At 40.3% G+C, this 24,474-nt stretch overlaps 1 protein-coding gene across 2 annotated transcripts in view; it reads right to left on the bottom strand.

Moving 5' to 3' along the window:
• Positions 1-6,565: 6,565 nt before the first annotated feature.
• The window catches only part of LOC131739421 (NACHT, LRR and PYD domains-containing protein 3-like), a 56,017-nt gene continuing 38,108 nt past the window's right edge, over positions 6,566-24,474 (bottom strand). The window contains exons 10-11 of one of the 2 annotated variants that reach the window (XM_059033382.1): positions 8,321-8,407; positions 6,566-7,379 (exon numbers count right to left, since the gene is read on the bottom strand). In XM_059033382.1, the coding sequence (XP_058889365.1) occupies positions 7,292-7,379; positions 8,321-8,407 (175 nt within the window). In that variant the 3' untranslated portion in view covers positions 6,566-7,291. Of the gene's footprint in view, positions 7,380-8,320; positions 8,408-24,165; positions 24,255-24,474 lie in introns of those variants that run through there. The other variant, XM_059033383.1, reaches the window with a different exon arrangement.

Here is a 24,474-nt window from a genome sequence, read left to right on the forward strand (position 1 = left end):
GTGACTGTCCTTTACCATGTTATGACATCCAAACTCTCTGACATCCTATTGTGAGTCGAAGCACATGGAAACTTAAAACGTAAGACTTTCTTATAAATAAAATAATATAGCTAGAGTGTTGGTGATTTTTTTTTTTTTAATAACATTTGTAAGCCTAGGCTATTGATTGTATGAGTAATTTATATATATATATATATGATACCGACTAAATTTGAAGATATGTGTAAATATATGAATGCATCTCCAGAGATACACTGTACGGGTTTGACTTGGAAGGCATAAAATGCAAAATTCTAAAGGTGCATGAATGTCCTTATTTTATACAGCATATATGAGGGCAGGCATTGCAGCTTCTGTGTTTCATGAAGGAAAACAGCACAAAACAGCATTCCACCGGATAGCAGTGATGAGGAAGGTGAACCTTTACAGTGCAGTCTATTTTGTATTATTTATTATGACTTTTTCCAATATAAAGCGAATATAAGTCTTTCCAAAGATTCCTGAATACTACCTTTTAATTCTTTGCCTCCAAAGACATGTAATTAAATTTTAAGAATGAATCCTACTGTTTCGTTTTCTGTCTCAGCAATTTGTCAGTCCCAGACTGTTGTGTAAAATGATATGTTAAATAAACAGGAGAAAAAAAGAAATGTGTTAACCAGATTATTCTGCCTTTTATTGCAACTGTGGTACCATTCAGTGAGCGAAAATTGTAAAGGGTACTTTAGCTGAAACCTCCTGACAGAAGGGGTACGTTTCAAAAAAGAGGTTGAAAACCCCTGGTTTACCGACATTTCTGGTGACTTTAGAATGTCTAAATAGCGACATCTATCGACTTTGTGTGGTTTCTCTAGCGACTTCCTGCTTTGTGGAGTTGGCAACACTGAACTCAGTATGTTTATATTTTAAATAGTTTGCCAGTGTTGTTTATGGAATTGGTGACCACATCTTTAATTGTGCCCAGTTCTAATATGGAAACAGTATGCTGCTGCTCCCATGCGCAATGTTAGTGAAGTTTTGATCTGACAGCAGGTAACACAGACAGCTCTTATGATTACATGAAAGCAGAACGCACAGAAATACTGTAATTAGGGCGCGTACTGTTGAGAAAAAGGAAAAAAAATGCTGATGTTAATACAGTACTTCTCTGCGCTTACAAGCATTTGCACTCGATGAAATTGTTACTGTCCTTCTTGCACTGCAGTTTATATTTAAAAAAAAATCATATCACATGTTTTAATATGCACACCAACTTCATGTCGCATTCATGAATATTGACACAGGCTTTTAAATGGAGAGGCAGTATTTTTGTGAACGGTTATTGTCTTAAATGAATAAAGCATTGAGTTAAACATCATTCTGAATATGTAAATCAAACAACATACATTGGCATTCATTTAAACTCCGTCCATTATAACTGTGGGGAAAAGAAAAACACACACGTTACATGATTTAAAGGTTTAATTTAACACTAGAAAAGCCTGTCTGGAGGATATCATTGCTGCTACTAAAACAAACACAGTTATAAAATGCGATGTTGAACCGTTTCTCTAACTTCTGATAACTGTTCTTTTCAACTTTATACTGAATATCTTCACAATGAGTGTAATATAAATTCAGTTGACACCTATCTCTCACTCTCTTCTGTGCTGAAAGGGAAACCTTATATCATGATTTAATTACTGAAGTTGTATTTGTAAACGTAGCCTGCTAATTTTCACATGTCATTATATATATATATATATATATATATATATATATATATATATATATATATATATATATATATATATATATATATATATATAATCACACAAAACTAGTACCAAACCACTAAGTTATATATTTCAAGTCATTTTAAAGACTCTCACTGTGTTCAGTTTTTCTTTTCTTTTTTTTACATAAACGTGAATTAATTAAATAATGGAGTAAACATCTTGAAAAAATATGGTTAATGTGTTTGATCATGTGTACAGTATAAACATTGTCAACAGACATTGCCTGCCTGTACCAATAACCATGTTATATGCAGGTCTCCTCACTGCAGTCCTCTATTTAAACTTTGGTAAAGATGTATTTTTATTGTAATTACAATTTCGTGGATTCAGCTGCAGTTACCACATCGTGCATAACTCTATTTTTTCTATTTTACAGACTGCAGTCGTGGAGATGAAATTAATCAACTCAATGACACGATTACCTCGACAGTTAGCAGCGACACGAGGATATTCTGCAATTACTCCCTGAGCAGTAGCGCTGACAATGAGAATCTGTTCTGGTACAAGCAGACTCCAGGCAGCTCCCCTCGATATCTGCTTCATCGCATGAAAGGTTCCACTGATGAACTCCGATCAGATGAAACTGAGGCCAGGTTTTCCATTCAGTTGGACACATCGCAGAAGATGACTAGTTTAACAATCGTGAACACGCAGCTGTGTGATTCTGCAGTGTACCTGTGTGCGCTGAGTACCACGGTGCTGTCTTTACATTACTGCCTTCTACAATAACACAGCGCATTCAGTGCGCACTAATTAACACCTTCACTGGAAAAACACACAAACAAAATCACATGTCTGTTTTATTTGTGCGGTTGCGGTTTAAACATCTCAGTTACAATGTGTATGTACAGTATGTTATTATTATGATATGTAAGAGAGCGAGAAGCTTTAAAAAGCAATCAGATTACAGTGAATCTTGGATAAAAACTACACTTCAATAAAAAGAATGTCTTATTTCTTAAGTTAAATGTAATGTTTTATTTATATTTATGTTATTTGCATTTATTAATTGTATGTATTGTTTAGCTTGTTGTTGTAGTGTTGTTGTTGTTGTGTAGTTTAGAAGCTCACTGTGTGTTTTGTCAAACAGCACTGCTTGGAATCTTCTTCCAGATTTGAGAGCTTTGATCAACATTACAAGCCACATTACAATGTGCTGTTGGTCCTGTCATATCAAACAGCACTGCTAGGTTATAAGCAATACATAAATAAACAAATACATCTTTATTCAATAAACGTGGTTTTGGCATTTTTTTAAAAAATATTGTATGTGTGTATTTACTGTGCTATCAACAGTAAGCGTCCTGTCATAAACACACCCTACAATAATAAATATTACATTGTACAGGAAACTCAACATGTACAACATCTAGTAAACAACCAAACAGTGCGCACACACCTGCGCTTCAATATGAAGTCAGACAAGGACGTGCTCGATATCAATATAAAGGGAATCGATTAACGTTTAAACACTGGTACGTATATCACGGATTCAAAGAGTTTTTCGTTGTGTTCATTTTGTACACGCTGGCACTGGGGTGCGTTTGCATGTGTTTTATTCAAACGTTATATATGGCAAATTAAAATATTTTAAATGTCTGTTTAGGATGATTACCTAAAGTTTATCGGATATTTTCATAAAGCATTTACCCCCGGGCCTCTCTCAAAAGTGCAGTTGTTTTGACATGTTCCGTCTTTCTGCTATTTTTATAATAAATAAATTAATTAAATAAAGAAATAATCCCTGCCCTGCTTAACCCTACTAATTTGCACACGTGTATTATTATAATTATACACGAAAAATGTATATTATGTAAGAAAAGCCCACAAAATAATAGAGATTTACAATTCTAGTTGAGCTATGCAATACGAGAAGCGCTCCTCTTACTCTCCTGCCCCGCCCACTCACTGCCATTTCCCACAGACAAAGTAAAAATGATCAGTTTAACCCTATGGTCTGTACGACAGTTCAAGGGAATCCCACCAGGAGGCGGTGTAGGACAAGCTTTTGTCTACACTGTACAAAATATCAAATACATTAAGAGACATTGGGCCATATCAATGTTAAAATATATATATATATATATATATATATATATATATATATATATATATCTATATACATTATCGGTCAAAAGTTTTAGAACACCTCAATTTTTCCAGTTTTTATTGAATTTTACGCAGTTTAATGTCTCAATGTACTCTGAAATTAAAGCATAGAACAAATAAATAATTGGAGATAAAAAAGAAATCATGGAATCGTTTTGTTTAACAAAATTTAATCTAAATTTTTGATTTATGAAAGTAGCCACCTTTTGCAGATATAACAGCCGAACACACTCGTGGCATTCTTTCTACAATGGAAATCAAATATTGTTTGGAAAGTTCTTCCCAACACTGTTGCAGAAGTTCCCACAAATGTGTTGCACTTGTAGGTTGCTTTGCTTTCACCCTTCTGTCCAGTTCATCCCAAACCAGCTCGATGGTGTTTAAGTCTGGAGACTGTGCTGGCCATTCCATGATTTGAAGCCTACCGTCTTGTTCTTTTCTTCTAAGGTAGTTCTGACATAGCCTGGAGGTATGTTTTGGGTCATTATCTTGCTGTAGGATGAACCCCTGACCAACTAGGCGTATACCAGAGGGTATTGCATGGTGCTGCAAAATGCTGTGGTAGCAGTTTTGGTTCAGGGTGCCACTCTGGATCCAGCAAAAGAGCCCCAGACCATCACGCTTCCTCCTCCATGTTTGACAGTTGGTGTCACACACCGAGGAACCATCCTTTTGCCTACTCAACAGCGTACAAAAACCCTGCGTGATGAACCAAAGATTTCAAATTTTGATTCCTCGGTCCATAAGACCTTCTTCCAGTCTTCAGTAGTCCACTGGCGGTGCTTCATGGCCCAGGCAAGCCTCTTTTTCTTATTTTGCCATCTTAGCAATGGCTTTCTTACTGCCACTCGACCTGTCAAACCTGCAGCTCGAAGTCTTCTCTTCACAGTTGAAACTGAGACTTGCTTACTTCGACCAGTGTTAAGCTGTGCTTGAAGCTGTTGTCCTGTGAGTCGCCTATCACGCAAGCTGTTGATTCTCAGAAACTTGTCTTCTGATTCTGTTGTGGCTTTGGGTCTGCCAGACCTCTTCCTGTCAGAGTTTCCTCCAGTTTCCAAGTGCCTTTTGATGGTGTAGGAAACTGTACTCACTGACACCTTGGCTTTCTTTGCAATTTCGCTAAAGAAAAGACCTACACTTTTAAGGGTTATAATGGTCTGTCTATCTTCCTTTGTTAATTGCCTTTTTCTCGCCATTATGAGAGCAATATACTACTTCCTGCAGTACAATACTGTCCAAATAATGCTTAAGAGGGTGTAGTAACACAGTCTGTTCCAACACTGCTTTTATACAGACAGAGGGTTTGTAAGTAATTAATAAAAGTTGGGACACCTGTAGGAATTGTTAGCATCAACTTTCAAGGCTTAATTTACTTCCATTGCTGCAGAACAGCTGTAAGTTGTTAACCCATTACTTGTTCCCTGAAAAAGGCCTTTTTGTATAACTCTGAAATGTACATTATTTTTCAGTTTTTGGTAACCTAAACTTTTTTTTTTTAACCTCTGGCAGTTTACCGCTTACCTTTGTACCATTTCAGGTTATTCACTGGACTTGAACTGCTTAAATTTCAATAAAAACTGGAAAAATGGGGGTGTTCTAAAACTTTTGACCGGTAGTGTATATCAAGGATCTCTTTCAAGATCCTTGATATCCTTCAGTCTGCGCTTATGCACTGCTCTCTTCAATTGAAACCACAGGTTTTAAATGGGGTTCAAGTCCGGAGACTGAGATGGCCATTGCAAAATGTTGATTTCGTGGTCAATTAACCATTTCTTTGTGGATTTTGATGTGTGCTTGGGGTCATTGTCTTGCTGGAATATCCACCTGTGGCCAAGTTTCAGCCTCCTGGCAGAGGCAACCAGGTTTTTGGCTAAAATGTCCTAGTACTGGGTAGAGTTCATGATGCCGTTGACCTTATCAAGGGCCCCAGGACCAGTGGAAGTAAAACAGCCCCATAACATCAAAGATCCACCACCATATTTTACAGTAGGTATGAGGTTCTTTTCTACACACGCATCCTTCTTTCGACGTCAAACCCACCGCTGGTGTGCGTGGCCAAAGAGCTCTATTTTCGTTTCATCTGACCATAGCACCTGGTTCCAATCGAAGTGCCAATGCCGTTTAGCAAACTCCAGGCTCTTACGTTTGTTGGTTGCTCTCAATAAAGGCTTTTTTTCTGGCAACCCTTCCAAATATCCTATTGGCATGGAGGTGGCGTCTAATTGTAGATTTGGAGACTTGGTGACCCCAAGATGCAACCAAGTTGTGTAATTCTCCAACTGTGGCCCTTGTATTTCCCTTTGCCTCCCGAACCATCTGCCTCACTGTGTGTGGGGGCAAGATACACTTGCGTTCTCTATCAGGCAAGTTTACCACTGTTCCAGTGGTCTTGAACTTCTTAATTATTGCCCTAATAGTGGTAAGTAGTATGTTTAGTTTTTAGCTATTGTTTTGTACCCATTACCTGATTTATGAAGGTCAACAACCATTTGTCTCTTTTCATTTGTGGGTTCTTTGCCTTTCCCCATGGTGATGGATGACAAATGGATTTCATATGCGTGTTACCTCATTTTTATACCCCAGTGAAACAGGAAGCCATGGAAGGCCACAATACAGTTCCTTAAGACTGAGATGAACTTAAAGAAATAGAATGTTAATGCATATTTAATTTTGTTTGATTTTATTTATAAGAATCTTTAGCGGTGCCAATAATTCTGACACCTATCTTTTTGAGAAAATGTTTTATTACTTGTTAATAAAAAACTTTCTCTGAGCAATTGTATTAGAATAAAATATGGTTTTCCCATATATTTGAGCATAAAATATAGCTCATTACCTGTGTTGTTTATTTTATACATCCTTTTTTGCTCATCTTTATCAAGTGTGCCAATAATTCTGGAGGTGACTGTATATACAGGTTGAGATCGCTGGTGGTTTGCTGCTGTATCTTCCATTCTCAATGCACTCACAGATGCCAGGGATGTTTGCTGAAATGCGATTGGATAAAAAGGTCAGGCATTCCACCCCCCACCCACCGACTGCAAAACACCCATTCCACAGCATCCACACAGCCTATACAGCATGCACACTGACAGACCAGGCTGAACGAAACCCCATAGACTAGACGGCAAACCTTGACATACTCTACTGCATGGCACTGGAAATGTTCTGTCTTTTGACATACATGCGTAGGTCCTGGAACTGAAGTGGTTAAGCCAGGCAGGAAAACATTCCAGCTCATGTGTTGAAGGCAAGTTGAACTTTTGACATCTGTCTATGAAGCAACACATGGACACATTTCCAAATGAAGTCATTTATCCTTAAATAATATTTTTAAAGTTCTAAGCCTTCAACTACGTATTATATGTAGAGTCTAGGGACATTATAAGATGTATTTTTTTTCTTCATATCCACAGAGACAGGTGACGTTTGTATTCCTGCTGTTCTTCCAGATTCCTGCTCCAGTCTGAAGCAATACGACTACAGTCAAACCTGCAAGAGAGAATGGATTACAAATACAGGGTGGTCAGAAAGTCAGAGGTGAGAAAGAGCTGCATTCGACTGTGACTTCAGTCCTTCAATACTGAGCAATCACACTTGCCAAATAAAACAGAATGGAGGCTTGGCAAACCTGCACAGTGAGCACCTTAACCACTGTGCAAAACAGCTGGACTTGTCTACATTCTCGACTGCAGGGGTTTTAACCTCATCAGAACAGGATGAATAATGCTTTTGGAAAGTTTTGCTGACTCTGCTGATAACAGATTGATTTGCAAAGAAATGTCACCCTACCCAGTACACACATCTTTACCACATCATAATGAACCAAAATAAAATGATTGTGCCTACCTGTAGCTGCTCTAGTGCTTACAGTATAGCAAAGAGTCACATTCCTCTTTGTTAATACAGAATCATTTCTAGATTTCATTTTTACTTGCTTCCCTTTTATTTACAAATCTGCACAACATTCTTTCTTCCCCAAACAGTTTAAATGATTGTTTTATTTTTTATTTTTTTACACGACTGTGAAACTGACGTGAATCACATCCTAGGCCAACAAATTGTCGCGTAATTGCCACATGTATAAAACTTGAGGGCTGGTTCAATGTTCTTTGAAAAACGAACCCCTCGTTATTACAAACAGTGGTAGACAAGGTATCAGCCATTTATCCACTTGGTTTATCCCCTCATACATTTAACCAGCCCTAAAGTTATCACTTAAATATTACAGCTATTACAGGAAAGTGAAACCTTATTGAATTAGGTGAAAAGGCAGGCCATGCTGGTAAACAGGCATTCAAATCCAACGTGCACAAAGAGAACATGCAATTTAATATGAAGAGGAACACTCCTAAAAGACTGGGAAACAAGGCGTGCACAATATTGGTGAGTAAGTTGTACAAAGCCTCTTTTCCTTCTTTACTGATACCCACACGATCAGGCGACGGCCACCTCTCTGGAGCTCCTCCTTCACATTCAGTTTTTTCTTCCCATCTGGACTGAACTGATTCCCTAGAAGACTGAAAGAGACAGGATTAGAAATACACATGGCTTATTTCAGCAAATTGTAGTATCCAATACCCTAACCTTCTGTGATTAATTATATATTGTTTTATTTTATAAAAGGCAGAGGTGGAGTAGATTACACACAAACATGCTTCAGCCCAAGAACCATTATAAGCATAATTCTATAACCCATCAAACAGGTGGCTTAAATATGAAATGCTACTGTGACCGAATCAATTCACTTATTAGGTCAAGTACCCTTCATCAGGGCCGTACCAAGGGGGGTGCGAGCAGTGCGGCCGCACAGGGCGTTGACCTGAGGGGGGCGCCGATCGATTGGCTGATGAATAAGAAGTAAAACAAATGTGTGCAATAACAATTCAAAACAAAAATAACATGACATGGTTTGAGTTACCCGACCGACCGGATTTTTCCCCATACGACTATAAATATTACTTTGCTGATAATGGGGTAAAAATCAAGGGGTTTAAAATCAAGGGAAGTAATGGTAAAACTTTACAATGCATTAGTTAGACCTCACCTAGAATATTGTGTTCAGTTCTGTTCACCTCGTTACAAAAAGGAAGTGTGCAAAGAAAGAAAGAGTGCAAAGAAGAGCAACCGGAATTATCCCGGGTTTAAAAGGAATGTCGTATGCAGACAGGCTAAAAGAATTGAATCTATTCAGTCTTGAACAAAGAAGACTACGCGGTGATCTGATTCAAGCATTCAAAATCCTAAAAGGTATAGACAATGTCGACCCAGGGGACTTTTTTGACCTGAAAAAAGAATCAAGGACCAGGGGTCACAAATGGAGATTAGATAAAGGGGCATTCAGAACAGAAGATAGGAAGCACTTTTTTACACAGAGAATTGTGAGGGTCTGGAACCAACTCCCCAATAATGTTGTTGAAGCTGACACCCTGGGATCCTTCAAAGAAGCTGCTTAATGAGATTCTGGGATCAATAAGCTACTAAGAACCAAAACGAGCAAGATGGGCCGAATGGCCTCCGCTCGTTTGTAAACTTTCTTATGTTCTTATATACACAACACTTCTGTTTTTACTAGTCTAGAATATAAAGCCTTCCGTTCCCTTTCAATTCGAAGACGACCATCACTACATTATGTATGGGATATTCCTGCCCTTCAGGTAGGTATTGCTGAGCTCTCTATACCAGAGCTGCCGAAGGCCCCTTCCTGGGATGACGCACTCGGTCCCGCCCACCAAGGGAATAAAACCGTCACTCGCAGGAAGATCTTCCTCTTTTTCCCTCTCAAGACGGTACGGTAAGACCTCTGTGTTGAGCTTCTCGAGTTGATTCGAGTCAGTTGTATTTCCCCTGCATTCGTGCTGAAAGCTGGCGTGCCACTTTCCTGGAATCAGCGACTTAAAGACAGAGTCCTTTTTGCCTTTCTGTCTTTCAGCGGCCTTCACGCTTGCATGGTAGGCCGCTCTTTATATCTGTCAGTTGTATGTGAGCGACTGCCTGTGCAGTCATCCATGAATGATGGTCTATTCTTACTGAGAGTACACGTGTCCTCCTCGGGGCTAGGCCCTGGGTGCCCCAGACGTCCTATCCCAGGACTCTCTGCTGGACATTCCAAATGCGCAGGCCGTCTGCAGTCGTTCCCCATCTCCGCAAGCGAGACGGGTGAAGCGTTCTAAGCAGGTGAGGGACATTATGGACCTCAAGGCCCAGATGGCCCAGGTCCTGGAGCTCTTGACTAAACAGGCGCCAGCAGCCCAAGCCCCTGTCCAGGCCCCGCTGCAGCCTCATTTGCCATACCCCCCTGTGACAGGATGACTGGGCGGTGACGTCACAACAGAAGCAGGAAGGTAAAGCACTGACACCAGGGACTGCAGTTAAAGTAAGACGCGGCTGGCCGCCGTTTTTATTAACAAATAACAAAAATAAATAAAAGGCTTGAACAAAAAAACACTTGCTCACAGAGCAAAATAAAACGGTTTAAATAAAACAAATCACTAACACAAAATAATATAAAACACAGGTCAGGCTGGGCAGATTGCCTTCACTGTTCCTATGTCTTTAAGTTTAGTTTCGTTTTCCGCTCTCTCGTTCCTCTCGCTCTCTCCTCTCTAACACCCACCACGAGCTGCAGAGCTGCAGGCTTTTTATATCGTGGCCGAGGGGTTTAACTAGTTAGTAATTATTCTATTACCCCTCGGCCACAATCTGCACGAGTTTATTAATTATGTGTGACTGCCGGCTAGATTAACAATGCAGTAGCCGACAGCCACACATTACCACAAGGTTTCAGAAAACAAAACAAAAACACACAGGCACTTCGCCGTCACTAAATACATAAACAAAACAATAACAAAACCCGCGGCGTTTCGCCGTCATATTCACAATAAATAAATACAATAATAACAGAACACACGGTACCTCGCTGTCATAAATATAATAAATCATAATAAAACAAACACAAAACAATAATCTGCACAGGGGCGGAGGGGGAACCCCGTTCTAAAATAAAATAAACAAATCAATGTACAGGGCACCTCGCCCTGTTACACCCCCCTTCCCCCAAGGAAGTGCAGGGGGGGTGGGAAGGGTCGCCTCAGCTGGTGCATGAGGATGCGCTATCCATAGCTGCCTGGGGTGACGGAGCTTCTTTCTCCTCCGATATGCAAGTATGTGAGACCCTTGCGGAGGAATAGCCTGGCTTTGAGAGCGTTTCAGAAGCCAGTACCACCCCATTGTCCAGCTCGGTCTTGGCACTCGTGGGATGTGCTGCAGTTTTCCTGCAGGTCCCCTGGACGCCAGCGGCAGAACCACGCCGGTCCGTTTTTCGGACACAGGCGCTGGCTCCTCGCTGTCAGAGATTCCCGGCTTTCTCAGACTTCATGGAGGAAGTACGCTCCTCCTGGGATCGGCTTCGGGTCCTAGCGTGCTGAAACAGGCTGCACCGATCGACTCCTTGGAAGGCGGTGATTAGCTCGGCCTGGCGGGGTTCCCCCCAGTAGACTCCACCATTGCGGCCCTGGTTAAGGTCCCGCCAGTGGGTGGTCTTGCTAGAGACCCGGCGTGCCTGAACCCTCAGTGCAGGGTGACGGAGACGCATTTGAAGTGCGCTTACGCAGCAGAAGCGCAGGAAACTCGCTTAGCTAATACAGCGAGTGTGCTGACCGCATATTTGGATGGTGTACCGTGTGAGGCCCCACTCCCTGAGCCTGTGGCCATGGAGCTGCGTCTCCTGTCCAGTACGCTGCTGCAGATCTCTGGTCTCCAAGGGCAAGCTCTGGGCCGGAGCCTAGCTAGCTTAATCGTGGCTCGTAGACAGCTGTGCCTGTCACAGGCCAGAGTCCCTATGCGGATAAGGCTGCGCTGCTTGACGTGCCCATATCCCCGGGAAATACCTTTGGGCCAGCGGTGGAGGAGATATTGCAGAAATCCCACCGGGAACACGAGGTGTCCTGTCAGGTGGCCGCGTTGCTCCCTCCCTGTGCCCCAGCATTGGGTAGGTCGAACCGCTGGCAAGCTCCTCAGACTCTCACCAGAACAGTCCCAGTCCCCACGGCTCCGCTGGGTGACCTAAGGCATCGCCTTCAGGGCACATCGGCAGGTAACCGAGCCCAACCGGCAGGCAGGGGGAACGCAGGTTGTGGTCAGTCCACAAACCAGCGTCTCAGGAGGCGTTTTCAAGGTCAGCGCCCTAAACACTTACCCCAAACTGCCCAGTCCCAGCCTCAGCAGCCCCAACAGGGCCCCTGAAGGCTTGGGCTCTTTCAAAGGTGCCTTGATATCTGACATTTGTACTGCGGCTAGCTGGGCTATGCCGCATACTTTCTCCCGGTTCTACCGTATTAATGTCGTAGACCTTGCTTTGCCTTCTGCAGGCACCAAGGGTGCTTGAGGGTGTAAGTTCACACCACTAACCTCTAGGTTAGACAGTGCTTGTGCGTCCCTCATATGCTGCCGTTCCTTCTCCCTCGCGACGGCTTTGGTATACATTATCCCATACCTAATGTAGTGGTGGTCGTCTTCGAATTGAAAGGGAGCGTTAGGCTACTTACTGTAACTCTGGTTCCCTGAAAGAGAAGACGACCACCACGCGCGAGGTCACCCTCACGGGTTAGATGGAAAAAGAGGAAGATCTTCCTGCGAGTGACGGTTTTATACCCTTGGTGGGCAGGACCAAGTGCGTCATCACAGGAAGAGGCCTTCGGCAGCTCTGGTATAGAGAGCTCAAGAATACCTACCCAAAGGGCAGGAATATCCCATACATAATGTAGTGGTGGTCATCTTCTCTTTCAGGGAACCAGGGTTATGGTAAGTAACCTAAGGTTCTTTATTTTATTGCATACATTTGGTCATGTTAATTTTTTATTTGTGACCTGCTATTTTGTCTGATTAATGTATTTCTTTCTTTTTTAATTGTATTGCTTGTTTTTATTGCTGTGATCTGTGATGTCTGTATGGTTTCTATATGTTTTATTGTAGAGCTTTGGGATACTATATTGTATGTAAAAAGGGCACACGTTTTCTATGCTTTTGGTTTTATTTATGCTCTTTTTTTACGGCTTAGCATGCAGCAATCACATTTATTCGATTGGATGTATGCTATTAGTATGTAGGCTCCATTGTGGTCATTTTAAGGACTTGTATTATTTGAAAGAACTGAGAGTGTTCCTTTGCTATATTGTACTGTGACTGACTGTGCTGTCAAAGGACAGTGGACCAAGCTTTTTCTATTTCTATTTTGTGGATGGAATATCCTCCAGTTTTAATAATCACTGTCTAATCCTAAACATTACACCACAAATTTAGTGTATGTAAAATAGCAGATTTGTTTTTTTATTTGAAATGCTTAAACATTTTTTTGGGGAGCAGTTAGGAGTGAATAGTCAGATTGTTTTCCAAATGGTTTCATGTGGGTACATCCGGCATTAACATGTTTGAAAATCCAGTATTGCACCGAATATAGCCTTACAGCCAAATAATATTTCTCAAGAACAGGCAAGGATAGCCCTCCTAGTTTAGAAAGTGAGAGTCTCCTTTTCTTTATTCTGGGCTGGGAACCTTCCACAGAAAATCTACCCAACAGAGAGATTGGCAGCATTTTCCAGTTCAGCATCTTCTACTGTTAATTATAATTATTATAATGATTATTGGTAATCTTCATATAATATAATTCTTTACATGCAAATAAACATTTTCCCATCCAACTAACAGTATGATTATTCAAGCAGGTAGGTCATTTATTTGCAAGTTCCCTAACAATCCAACGTAGTTTCAGAAAGCTGGAATTGATTAAAAATGATCTCCGAACCTCCATGGTCCAAGCACGCTTGTCCAATCTAGCCATTATATCCATTGAATTTGCATTGGCCAACTCTCTGAACTATGACCATGTCATCAATGACTTTGCATCACTGAAGACAAGACAAGTACATTTGTAGGCTCTAGGCTTTGTTTCTATTGTTGCATTCCACTGAACATTTACAAAGACTTTGAATCCTTTCTTTTATTTATTTTTTGATTTGCTGACTGCAAGTTACAGGGGTAGGGTAGTGGGGCGCTGGATTTATATCTCACACAGGGCGCCATCAAGGATCACTATGGCTCTGCCCTTCAGGTACTATCTCTATTTAAAAAAACAATAAACACACTGTTTTGTATTCAAAATATATACAAACCATAAGTGGAACTAAAAAGGACAGCTTAAAAACAATTGAGAAAGTTTAGATGTTATGATACTAACATTATTTCAACAAACTACCATTGCAGGTAAGTATCTATGAATGGGGTGACTTAATATTTACTCCCCCAATGAAATGCTAAACTACCTCTTTACCTAAACTGCTTCTTAAATCAAAAAAATACAACACAATGCTCACAGGTAATACAAAGCTTTAATCATTCACTTATTAAATGGTGTGGAGACTAAACATGTATTTTGACACCTGCCTTGATTTTAAATTCATATTGCCTACACTTACAAAAGCCAATTCTGAACTTGGTATGTTATATAGGAAGAAAGCATGTCTTAAATGTCATACACAGAAAACAAAAGTAAATCAGTTCCTGTTTTCAATGAATGATTGTGTTTTTTCTACACAGAATTTGTTTTATACAATCGACTATAGTTTTTCATTTTCTTACCTACCACTGTACAAAGTACACATAATAAGCTGAGGTTATTTTAAAAATAAGAGAAAGATTCACTGGTGTATGTTTTAATGTATCTGTTTCAATAAATGTGTTCTGTAATGGAGGAGTGTATTTGTAACTATGTGATTGCACCTTAGTTTCTACTGGTACTCACATGAGAACTTAATGGTAAATACTACTTTACTGTAGCACTGGGTAACTACAAACATTTTCTGGTTTAATAAGATAACTACTGGTTGGAAATAGTACATAATAACATGAAAAGTGCCTGTGCCCTGGTGTTACCTTATAGTCAGGTAACAAGCTATTGATCACAAGGACATGTAATTACACATTAGAAACCGATTCAGTAACATCAGTCTATCAGCTTCCAGCTCTAGCAGGCTTCTATCAAATGGTAGATGCCCCCTGGAACGCCGCAGCACCAACAGTGAATCACATTTAAAATGAATCCGCCACGTGCTTTCTCATTTTGACTTGCCTTAATGAAAACTCAAATACAAAACAAGATGCCGTTGTAGGTAAAGCGGCTGGCAGAGCCTTGTTTAAACTCGATGTTGAGGGGTATGTTTCCTCAGCCGTTTCAAAACGGGTCGGGACGGCATTTGATATGCTTCGTTTCCGTGAGATAGAGAATTTATTTGTGAAAGTTTCGTGAAAATCCGGTTGGTAGTTTAAGTTACACAATCGCAAGTTTTTTTCGCTAAAATAACTAAAAAATGGCTGCGTGTTTAAACAGCATATCTGGCAGGTGGATAGTGCTCATTGGCTAGGAGTGCCTTTAATTGGAACCGAACAAATCGATAAAGTATTTAGCGAGTTCTTTTCATTTTTAGTTGCACATGTGCTGTTTATTTTTGCTAACCCATAAGTTGCGCATGGGCATGAGTTCAACTAGAATGGAATTAACTTTTATCAGTGCGGATCAGTGATTAGAGCGGTGTGGTACTAAAGCTTTATCTACCTCCATACATAACCCTACAAACCAAATTAGCCTGTTCACAAGTATTTAGTGTGTGTATATATATATTGTGTGAGATAGCAGGGAGGGGGTTAAAGTCTCCCTGAGGAAAACATATGAATATGCACGTTTGTTTAGTTTAATTGTTTTGGTTTATTGTTTAATTGTTTTGCTTTTCTGTTAATCATTGTTTGTTAACTGTTTTATTGTTTAATTATCCCCTGCACCTGGGCGGTAATTGGGAATTTGGACCAGGTGCAGGGTATAAAGGACAGCCAGTTAGATCAGGGCTGCTGAGTAGAAGGAAGCAGAAGAGAGGTGCTCTGCTTCTGAGCAGTCCAGAGAAAAAATAGTAAGTGCTGTGTTAAGCCTGTGTGGTTTTTGTTTGTGTTGTGGTGTCAGGTAAACGGCTTAGCCGTCCTGCAAGTTAGTCAGGGAATAACTTGTTTAGTTAGCGCTCCAAAACGGAGCTAGGTGTTTGTTTTGTTTTATTTTTGTGTTTATTAAAAATATAGCGCGTCAGCGCTAGAAAATCCATTTCTGTGTACTGGGTCGTATTTTTAAAGGGGCACGAACCCGTCAGTGGTGCGAGTCTTTTACAATATATACAGCTCTGGAAAAAATTAAGAGACCACTGCAAAATTATCAGTTTCTCTGGTTTTACTATTTATAGGTATGTGTTTGGGTAAAATGAACATTTTTGTTTTATTCTATAAACTACTGACAACATTTCTCCCAAATTCCAAATAAAAATATTGTCATTTAGAGCATTTATTTGCAGAAAATGACAACTGGTCAAAATAACAAAAAAGATGCAGTGTTGTCAGACCTCGAATAATGCAAAGAAAATAAGTTCATATTCATTTTTAAACAACACAATACTAATGTTTTAACTTAGGAAGAGTTCAGAAATCAATATTTGGTGGAATAACCCTGATTTTCAAGCACAGCTTTCATACGTCTTGGCATGCTCTCCACCAGTCTTTCACATTGATGTTGGGTGACTTTATGCCACTCCTGGCACAAAAATTCAAGCAGCTCGGCTTTGTTTGATGGCTTGTGACCATCCATCTTCCTCTTGATCACATTCCAGAGGTTTTCAATGGAGTTCAGGTCTGGAGATTGGGCGGGCCATGACAGGGTCTTGATCTGGTGGTCCTCCATCCACACCTTGATTGACCTGGCTGTGTGGCATGGAGCATTGTCTTGCTGGAAAAACCAATCCTCAGAGTTGGGGAACATTGTCAGAGCAGAAGGAAGCAAGTTTTCTTCCAGGACAACCTTGTACTTGGCTTGATTCATGCCAAAGCTGCCCGATTCCAGCCTTGCTGAAGCACCCCCAGATCATCACCGATCCTCCACCACATTTCACAGTGGGTGCGAGACACTGTGGCTTGTAGGCCTCTCCAGGTCTCCGTCTAACCATTAGACGACCAGGTGTTGGGCAAAGCTGAAAATTGGACTCATCTGGGGGTGCTTCAGCAAGGCTGGAATCGGGCAGATTTGTCTTTGTGAAGGACGCATGAATCAAGCCAAGTACAAGGTTGTCCTGGAAGAAAACTTGCTTCCTTCTGCTCTGACAATGTTCCCCAACTCTGAGGATTGGTTTTTCCAGCAGGACAATGCTCCATGCCACACAGCCAGGTCAATCAAGGTGTGGATGGAGGACCACCAGATCAAGACCCTGTCATGGCCAGCCCAATCTCCAGACCTGAACCCCATTGAAAACCTCTGGAATGTGATCAAGAGGATGATGGATGGTCACAAGCCATCAAACAAAGCCGAGCTGCTTGAATTTTTGCGCCAGGAGTGGCATAAAGTCACCCAACATCAATGTGAAAGACTGGTGGAGAGCATGCCAAGACGCATGAAAGCTGTGCTTGAAAATCAGGGTTATTCCACCAAATATTGATTTCTGAACTCTTCCTAAGTTAAAACATTAGTATTGTGTTGTTTAAAAATGAATATGAACTTATTTTCTTTGCATTATTCGAGGTCTGACAACACTGCATCTTTTTTGTTATTTTGACCAGTTGTCATTTTCTGCAAATAAATGCTCTAAATGACAATATTTTTATTTGGAATTTGGGAGAAATGTTGTCAGTAGTTATAAATAAAACAAAAATGTTCATTTTACCCAAACACATACCTATAAATAGTAAAACCAGAGAAACTGATAATTTTGCAGTGGTCTCTTAATTTTTTCCAGAGCTGTATATATATATATATATATATATATATATATATATATATATATATTACAGTGCCCTCCATAAGTATTGGGACAGTGAAGTCAAAATTGCTATTTTTGCTGTACACTCAAGCAATATGAAAATGCGATTAAAAGATGAATATGAGGCAAAAGTACAGAATGTCACCTTTTATTTCTGGCTGTTTCAACACATATATGTTTTACCAACTAAGAATAACAGCACTTTCAGAGTTCTATTACACAGTATATTTTTTATATATACAGTACTGTGCAAAAGTTTTAGGCAGGTGTGAAAAAATGCTGTAAAGTAAGAATGCTTTCAAAAATAGACATGTTAATAGTTTATATTTATCAATTAACAAAATACAAAGTGAGTGAACAGAAGAAAAATCTACATCAAACCAATATTTGGTGTGACCACCCTTTGCCTTCAAAACAAGCATCAATTTTTCTAGGTACACTTGCACACAGTTTTTGAAGGAACGCGGCAGGTAGGTTGGCCCAGACATCTTGGAGAACTAACCACAGTTCTTCTGTGGATTTAGGCAGCCTCAGTTGCTTCTCTCTCTTCATGTAATCCCAGACAGACTCGATGATGTTGAGATCAGGACTCTGTGGGGGCCATACCATCACTTCCAGGACTCCTTGTTCTTCTTTACGCTGAAGATAGTTCTTAATGACTTTCGCTGTATGTTTGGGGTCGTTGTCATGCTGCAGAATAAATTTGGGGCCAATCAGATGCCTCCCTGATGGTATTGCATGATGGATAAGTATCTGCCTGTACTTCTCAGCATTGAGGAGACCATTAATTCTGACCAAATCCCCAACTCCACACTCTCCACACTCTCTCCCTCTTCTTCCGCGAAGAACCTAGGAGTCACCCTGGACCCCTGCCTCTCTTATTCCCAGCACATCTCCACTCTGGCACGCACTTGCCGATTCTTCCTGAGCAACATCCGAAGAATCCGACCCTTCCTCACCAACTATGCTACCCAGCTCCTGGTCCAGGCCCTGGTACTCTCCCGCCTAGACTACTGCAACTCCCTCCTGGCTGGCCTCCCTGCGTCCGCCACCCGTCCGCTCCAGCTCATCCAGAACTCTGCTGCCCGCCTGGTGTTCTCTCTGCCTCGCTTCGCCCACGCTACTCCACTACTCCGCTCGCTCCACTGGCTCCTGATCACCGCTCGCATCCAGTTCAAGACTCTTGTACTAGCCTACAGATGCCTTGACCAGACTGCACCCAGCTACCTCCAGACCCTCATCTCTCCCTACACCCCCACTCGACCTCTCCGCTCCGCCTGCACTAGAAGACTAGCTCTACCTCCGCTACGCTCCCCTGCCTCCAGAGCCCGCTCCTTCTCCACCCTTGCTCCGCAGTGGTGGAATGACCTTCCTACAGATGTCAGGACTGCCCAGTCCCTGACCACATTCCAGCGCCTGCTTAAGACTCACCTCTTCAAACAGCACCTGTAGAACTCCTCTGTTTGTATCCTGGGACACTATCACCCTTCATGTAAATGTGCTTTATTTTGCTCTTATCTGCCCCCTATTTTACTGCATTTAATCCTGTACTTCAGAATACTGTAATCTGCCAAGTGTTTAACCTGTAGTACTTTGTATTTAATCATATCCTGATGTAACTATCACTATTTAATCATATCCTGATGTAACTATCACTATTATCTGCTGTATTATTGAATTGTGGTTTGTCACACTTGTACTTTGCTTGAACAAAAGTTATTGTATTTCTTGCTTATTGTATTACTTATATTGTAACACTTGAAATGTATTTGCTTACGATTGTAAGTCGCCCTGGATAAGGGCGTCTGCTAATAAATAAATAATAATAATAATAATAATAATAATAATAACTCCATTTGCAGAAATGCAGCCCCAAACTTGCAAGGAACCTCCACCATGCTTCACTGTTGCCTGCAGACACTCATTCGTGTACCGCTCTCCAGCCCTTCAGCGAATAAACTGCCTTCTGCTACAGCCAAATATTTCAAATTTAGATCAGTCCAGAGCACCTGCTGCCATTTTTCTGCACCCCAGTTCCTGTGTTTTCGTGCATAGTTGAGTCGCTTGGCCTTGTTTCCACGTCGGAGGTATGGCTTTTTGGCCGCAAGTCTTCCATGAAGGCCACTTCTGACCAGACTTCTCCGGACAGTAGATGGGTGTACCAGGGTCCCACTGTTTTCTGCCAATTCTGAGCTGATGGCACTGCTGGACATCTTCCGATTGCGAAGGGAAGTAAGCATGATGTGTCTTTCATCTGCTGCAGTAAGTTTCCTTGGCCGACCACTGCGTCTACGGTCCTCAACATTGCCCGTTTCTTTGTGCTTCTTCAAAAGAGCTTGGACAGCACATCTGGAAACCCCCGTCTGCCTTGAAATTTCTGCCTGGGAGAGACCTTGCTGATGCAGTATAACTACCTTGTGTCTTGTTGCTGTGCTCAGTCTTGCCATGGTGTATGACTTTTGACAGTAAACTGTCTTCAGCAACCTCACCTTGTTAGCTGAGTTTGGCTGTTCCTCACCCAGTTTTATTCCTCCTACACAGCTGTTTCTGGTTCAGTTAATGATTGTGTTTCAACCTACACATTGAATTGATGATCATTAGCACCTGTTTGGTATAATTGTTTAATCATACACCTGACTATATGCCTACAAAATCCCTGACTTTGTGCAAGTGTACCTAGAAGAATTGATGCTGTTTTGAAGGCAAAGGGTGGTCACACCAAATATGGATTTGATTTAGATTTTTCTTCTGTTCACTCACTTTGCATTTAGTTAATTGATAAATATAATCTATTAACATGTCTATTTTTGAAAGCATTCTTACTTTACAGCATTTTTTCACACCTGCCTAAAACTTTTGCACAGTACTGTATATATATATATATATACACACACACACACACACACACACACACAGTGCCTTGAAAAAGTCTTCACACCCTTGAACATTTTTCACATTCTGCTGCCTAAAAAATACAATTAAAAATGCATTTAAGTAGGAGTTTGTTTCACTGATCTACACTTTCAACGTGAAAGAACAATTATAGAAATATTCAAAAAGTAATTAAATAAAAAAAAAGTCTTGATTGCATAAGTCTTCACACCCCTTGAGTCAATACTTGGTCCAAGCCCCTTTTGCAGCAATAACAGCCATGAGTCGTTTTGGATAAGTGTCTACCAACTTAGCACAGCAGGATGGTGCAGTTTTTGCCTATTCTTCTTAGCAGAATAGCTCAAGCTCTTTCAAGTTGTCTGGGGATCGTCTGTGGACTGCAGACTTCAAGTCTTGCCACAGATCTTCTATAGGATTCAGGTCTGGGCTTTGACTAGGCCACTCGAGGACATTCACTTTCTTCTTGCTGAGCCACTCCACTGTTGCTTTTGCTTTGTGCTTAGGATCATTGTCCTGCTGAAAGGTGAATCTTCTCCCCAGTCCCAGGTCTCTGGCAGACTGGAACAGGTTTTCCTCCAGGATCTGCCTGTACTTTGCACCATCCATCTTTCCCTCGATCTTCACAAGCCTCCCTGTCCCCGCTGCTGCAAAGCATCCCCAAAACATAATGCTGCCACCACCATGCTGTAACGGTGTTCGTTCGTGGTTGCCTAATTCTGCAACGGTGGTTTATCTAGAATGCAGGTTAAATATTTAACCCCACTGAAACATAATTAATTTATATCTAACCATTACTAGGACTCAGCAGAACAATACTAATTATATAAATCACTAACTCCTATTATAACCTCAATCAGAATTAATAAAACTAATGGATTACACTGATCCAGTTATTACCAGCATAAGATTCAATATTTCAATATGAGAACAACTTTAATTTCACAGTATTAAACACTATCAAATGTTAGGATATACAAAAAAAAATCATTCAAGTTAATCAGTTGACACATTTATAAATATCCCAGATTAGGAGAAGAAAATGTTTCACAGCTATTATGCCACGCCATTTCTAGTCTGTTAAAACCCAAAAAATGATAACTAGACAAATAACAATATCATTCTATACCATCAGAAATCCAAATAACTAAGTAAATACTCAATATTTAGAAATGTTATGGCATAAAATATTCAATATGCAATGCATTACATTTAGGAAGAAATAATTAAATAACAGGACACCATACAATTAACATGGGGACACATTTTAACCAACAACATTTGAGCAAGGATAATTATAGATGTTGTATTAACAAGTTAACATGATAAAAAAAAAAAAAAGTGTAAACAGTTAAACAACAATAAGTTATTCACACCCAGAAAAAACAAATTAGCAACGTTGGTTTGTCACCCTCCAATTAATAAAGTGCAATCGTGCATATCCCTGACACTTCAATACAGATGATCAGATAAACACAGAACATGAAAGACAAAAGAACATCACTTTAAATTAGTTGCAGCATTTAACAAGTAATAAACACAATATAGAGAGAAATATAAACAAGCAGCCATGTTATTGTAAGCCAAATATCACGCAGCAGTAAAACTTTAGATAAACAGACCAAGTAACGTCGAAGGACAAAATGTAGACCCTCATTGTTGACAGTCTGTAAAAAATTCACGACTCAATGTTAATCCCACGTAGATCAAGCATAAAACAAAACAGTCCCTGTCTTCATAAATGACCAAAAATATAGCGCTGAGTGACACATATAGCAATAGTCAATATATCTAATCCAAAAGAAAGAAACAAACAAAATTCAGCCGTTTAGCACAGTTCTCAAAAAGATAATAAAATGTCATTCTTTCAAACCTGTTCGAAATCTTCTGGCCCAGCTCTCACACAGATTGACGGTGTTGTAACAAGTAAAACAGATGATGTCCCAGTTAATCCAGGCAATGCCGGCCTGAACAAGCAACTCCAAAAGAAGCCAATCCAGCCCGCATCAGCTCTAACAATCAGTTTACTCGATACCTCGATAATATTTCTTCTTAAACTGTGCATTAAGCTTTAGAATTAACCACTGCTACACAAAGAAAACAAAATGTCTTTCTCTTACGTTCTTTTTACTGCATGGTTTGGTCTGCTTGCTCATTTACAACAGCTCTCTCTCTCCCTCCTGCTCTCTGTAGTCGGCAAATAAAGGATAACTAATTAAAGAGCCAGTGCACATTTACTGATCGCTACAATGCTTTACTGTAGGGATGGTGTTAGCAGGGTGATGTGCCGTGTTTGGTTTACGCTACACATCACTTAGCATTGAGACCAAAAAGTTCCACTTTGGTCTCATCAGACCACAAAACCTTCTCCCACATGCGTGCAGTGTCTAAGTGTTTCTTTGCAAAAGCTATGCGGCACATCATGTGGCTTTTTTTCAGCAGTGACTTCCTTCTTGCCACCCTCCCATACAGGCCATGTTTGTGGAGTACTCTTGAAATTGGGGAAAATGTTGACTGTTCAACACTCACCCAGAGACCTCTGTAGTTCTTTTAAAGTAATCTTAGGCCTCACAGTGATCTCCCTCAGCAGTTTCCTTAAGCCACGGCTACTGACTTTGGAGGGACGGCCTGATCGAGGCAGTGTCTTGGTGGTGCCAAACTGTTTCCACTTTACAAGGATGGACCTGACAGTGCCCCAAGGGATATTCAAAGACATTGAAAGTCTCTTATAGCCTTCCCCCAATCTGTACCTTTTCAATAACTTTATCCCGGAGTTCTTTTGGCAGCTCCTTGTTCGGCATGTTTTGCCATTTGTTTCAAATTCACTTCATACAACAGAAACAGCTTGATTCTTCATCCAGGAGTATTCAGATCAGTTGAACTACTGTGATTGGACACAGGTGGGCTCTATTTAACTTATTATGTGCTTTGTTAAGGCAATGTGTTGTACCTGAGCTAATTTGGGTTTGCTATGACAAAGGGTGTGAAGACTTATACAATCAAGACTTAGTTTTTTTATTTTTAATTACTTTTTGAATATTTCTATAATTGTTCTTTCATGTTATATATAAACATCTTAAAAGACCCTCGGTTACACATTGTATCCATACCCAGTGTATCCATATTCTAACCAGCTCAGTCTTGTGGAAAATTAAGAGGCCATTTATTTCAGAACCGAGGTGTGTTCAACTCCATGGTTTAGGTCCCATGTTTGTGTCTTCTTAGATTCTTTGAAATTCAGCATTCATTTTTTATTCTCTCATTTGTTTAATTCTAACAAACAACAACAATAATAAAATAATCTGAATAGTGCAGCTGGTGCAGAATGCTGCTGCTGCAAGAATACTGACTGGTACAAAACAAATAGGGAGATTTTTTATTTCAATTATTGCTGCCACCTAAAAAAAAAAAAAAAACAAAAAACAAAAAAACTAAAGATTATTTTTTTTCTCGTTATTACAAGAAGTGCTGTCACAAAAAAAAAAAAAAAAAAAAGAACTGTATGTAATTACCTAGTGAAATCAAATCCCAGTGAAATCATTCAGCAGGCTATTCCATTGCATACCGGTTCCAGCTTCAATCAATCAATCTTTATTTTTGTATAGCGTCTTTAACGGGGGCCGCCACAAAGAGCTTCACACTAAATAAAATTCACAAATATATTAAAGCTTGACAGTCAGCTAAGCAGGAATGGCAGCCGAGTCAGAAACCGTTCACTTTGATTTCAACCATGGTACCGTACTCGAAATTAGTAAAACTTATTCTTTTTTTGTTCTGTTTTGTTGAAGTCAGGAAGTTTATCACCAGCACCAAGCTGTTGGTTAGCATTTTACTACCAAGATCAATGTACTCGAGTGAAT

The sequence above is a fragment of the Acipenser ruthenus genome, chromosome 11 (genome assembly GCF_902713425.1).
Source record: "Acipenser ruthenus chromosome 11, fAciRut3.2 maternal haplotype, whole genome shotgun sequence".
NCBI lineage: Eukaryota > Metazoa > Chordata > Actinopteri > Acipenseriformes > Acipenseridae > Acipenser > Acipenser ruthenus.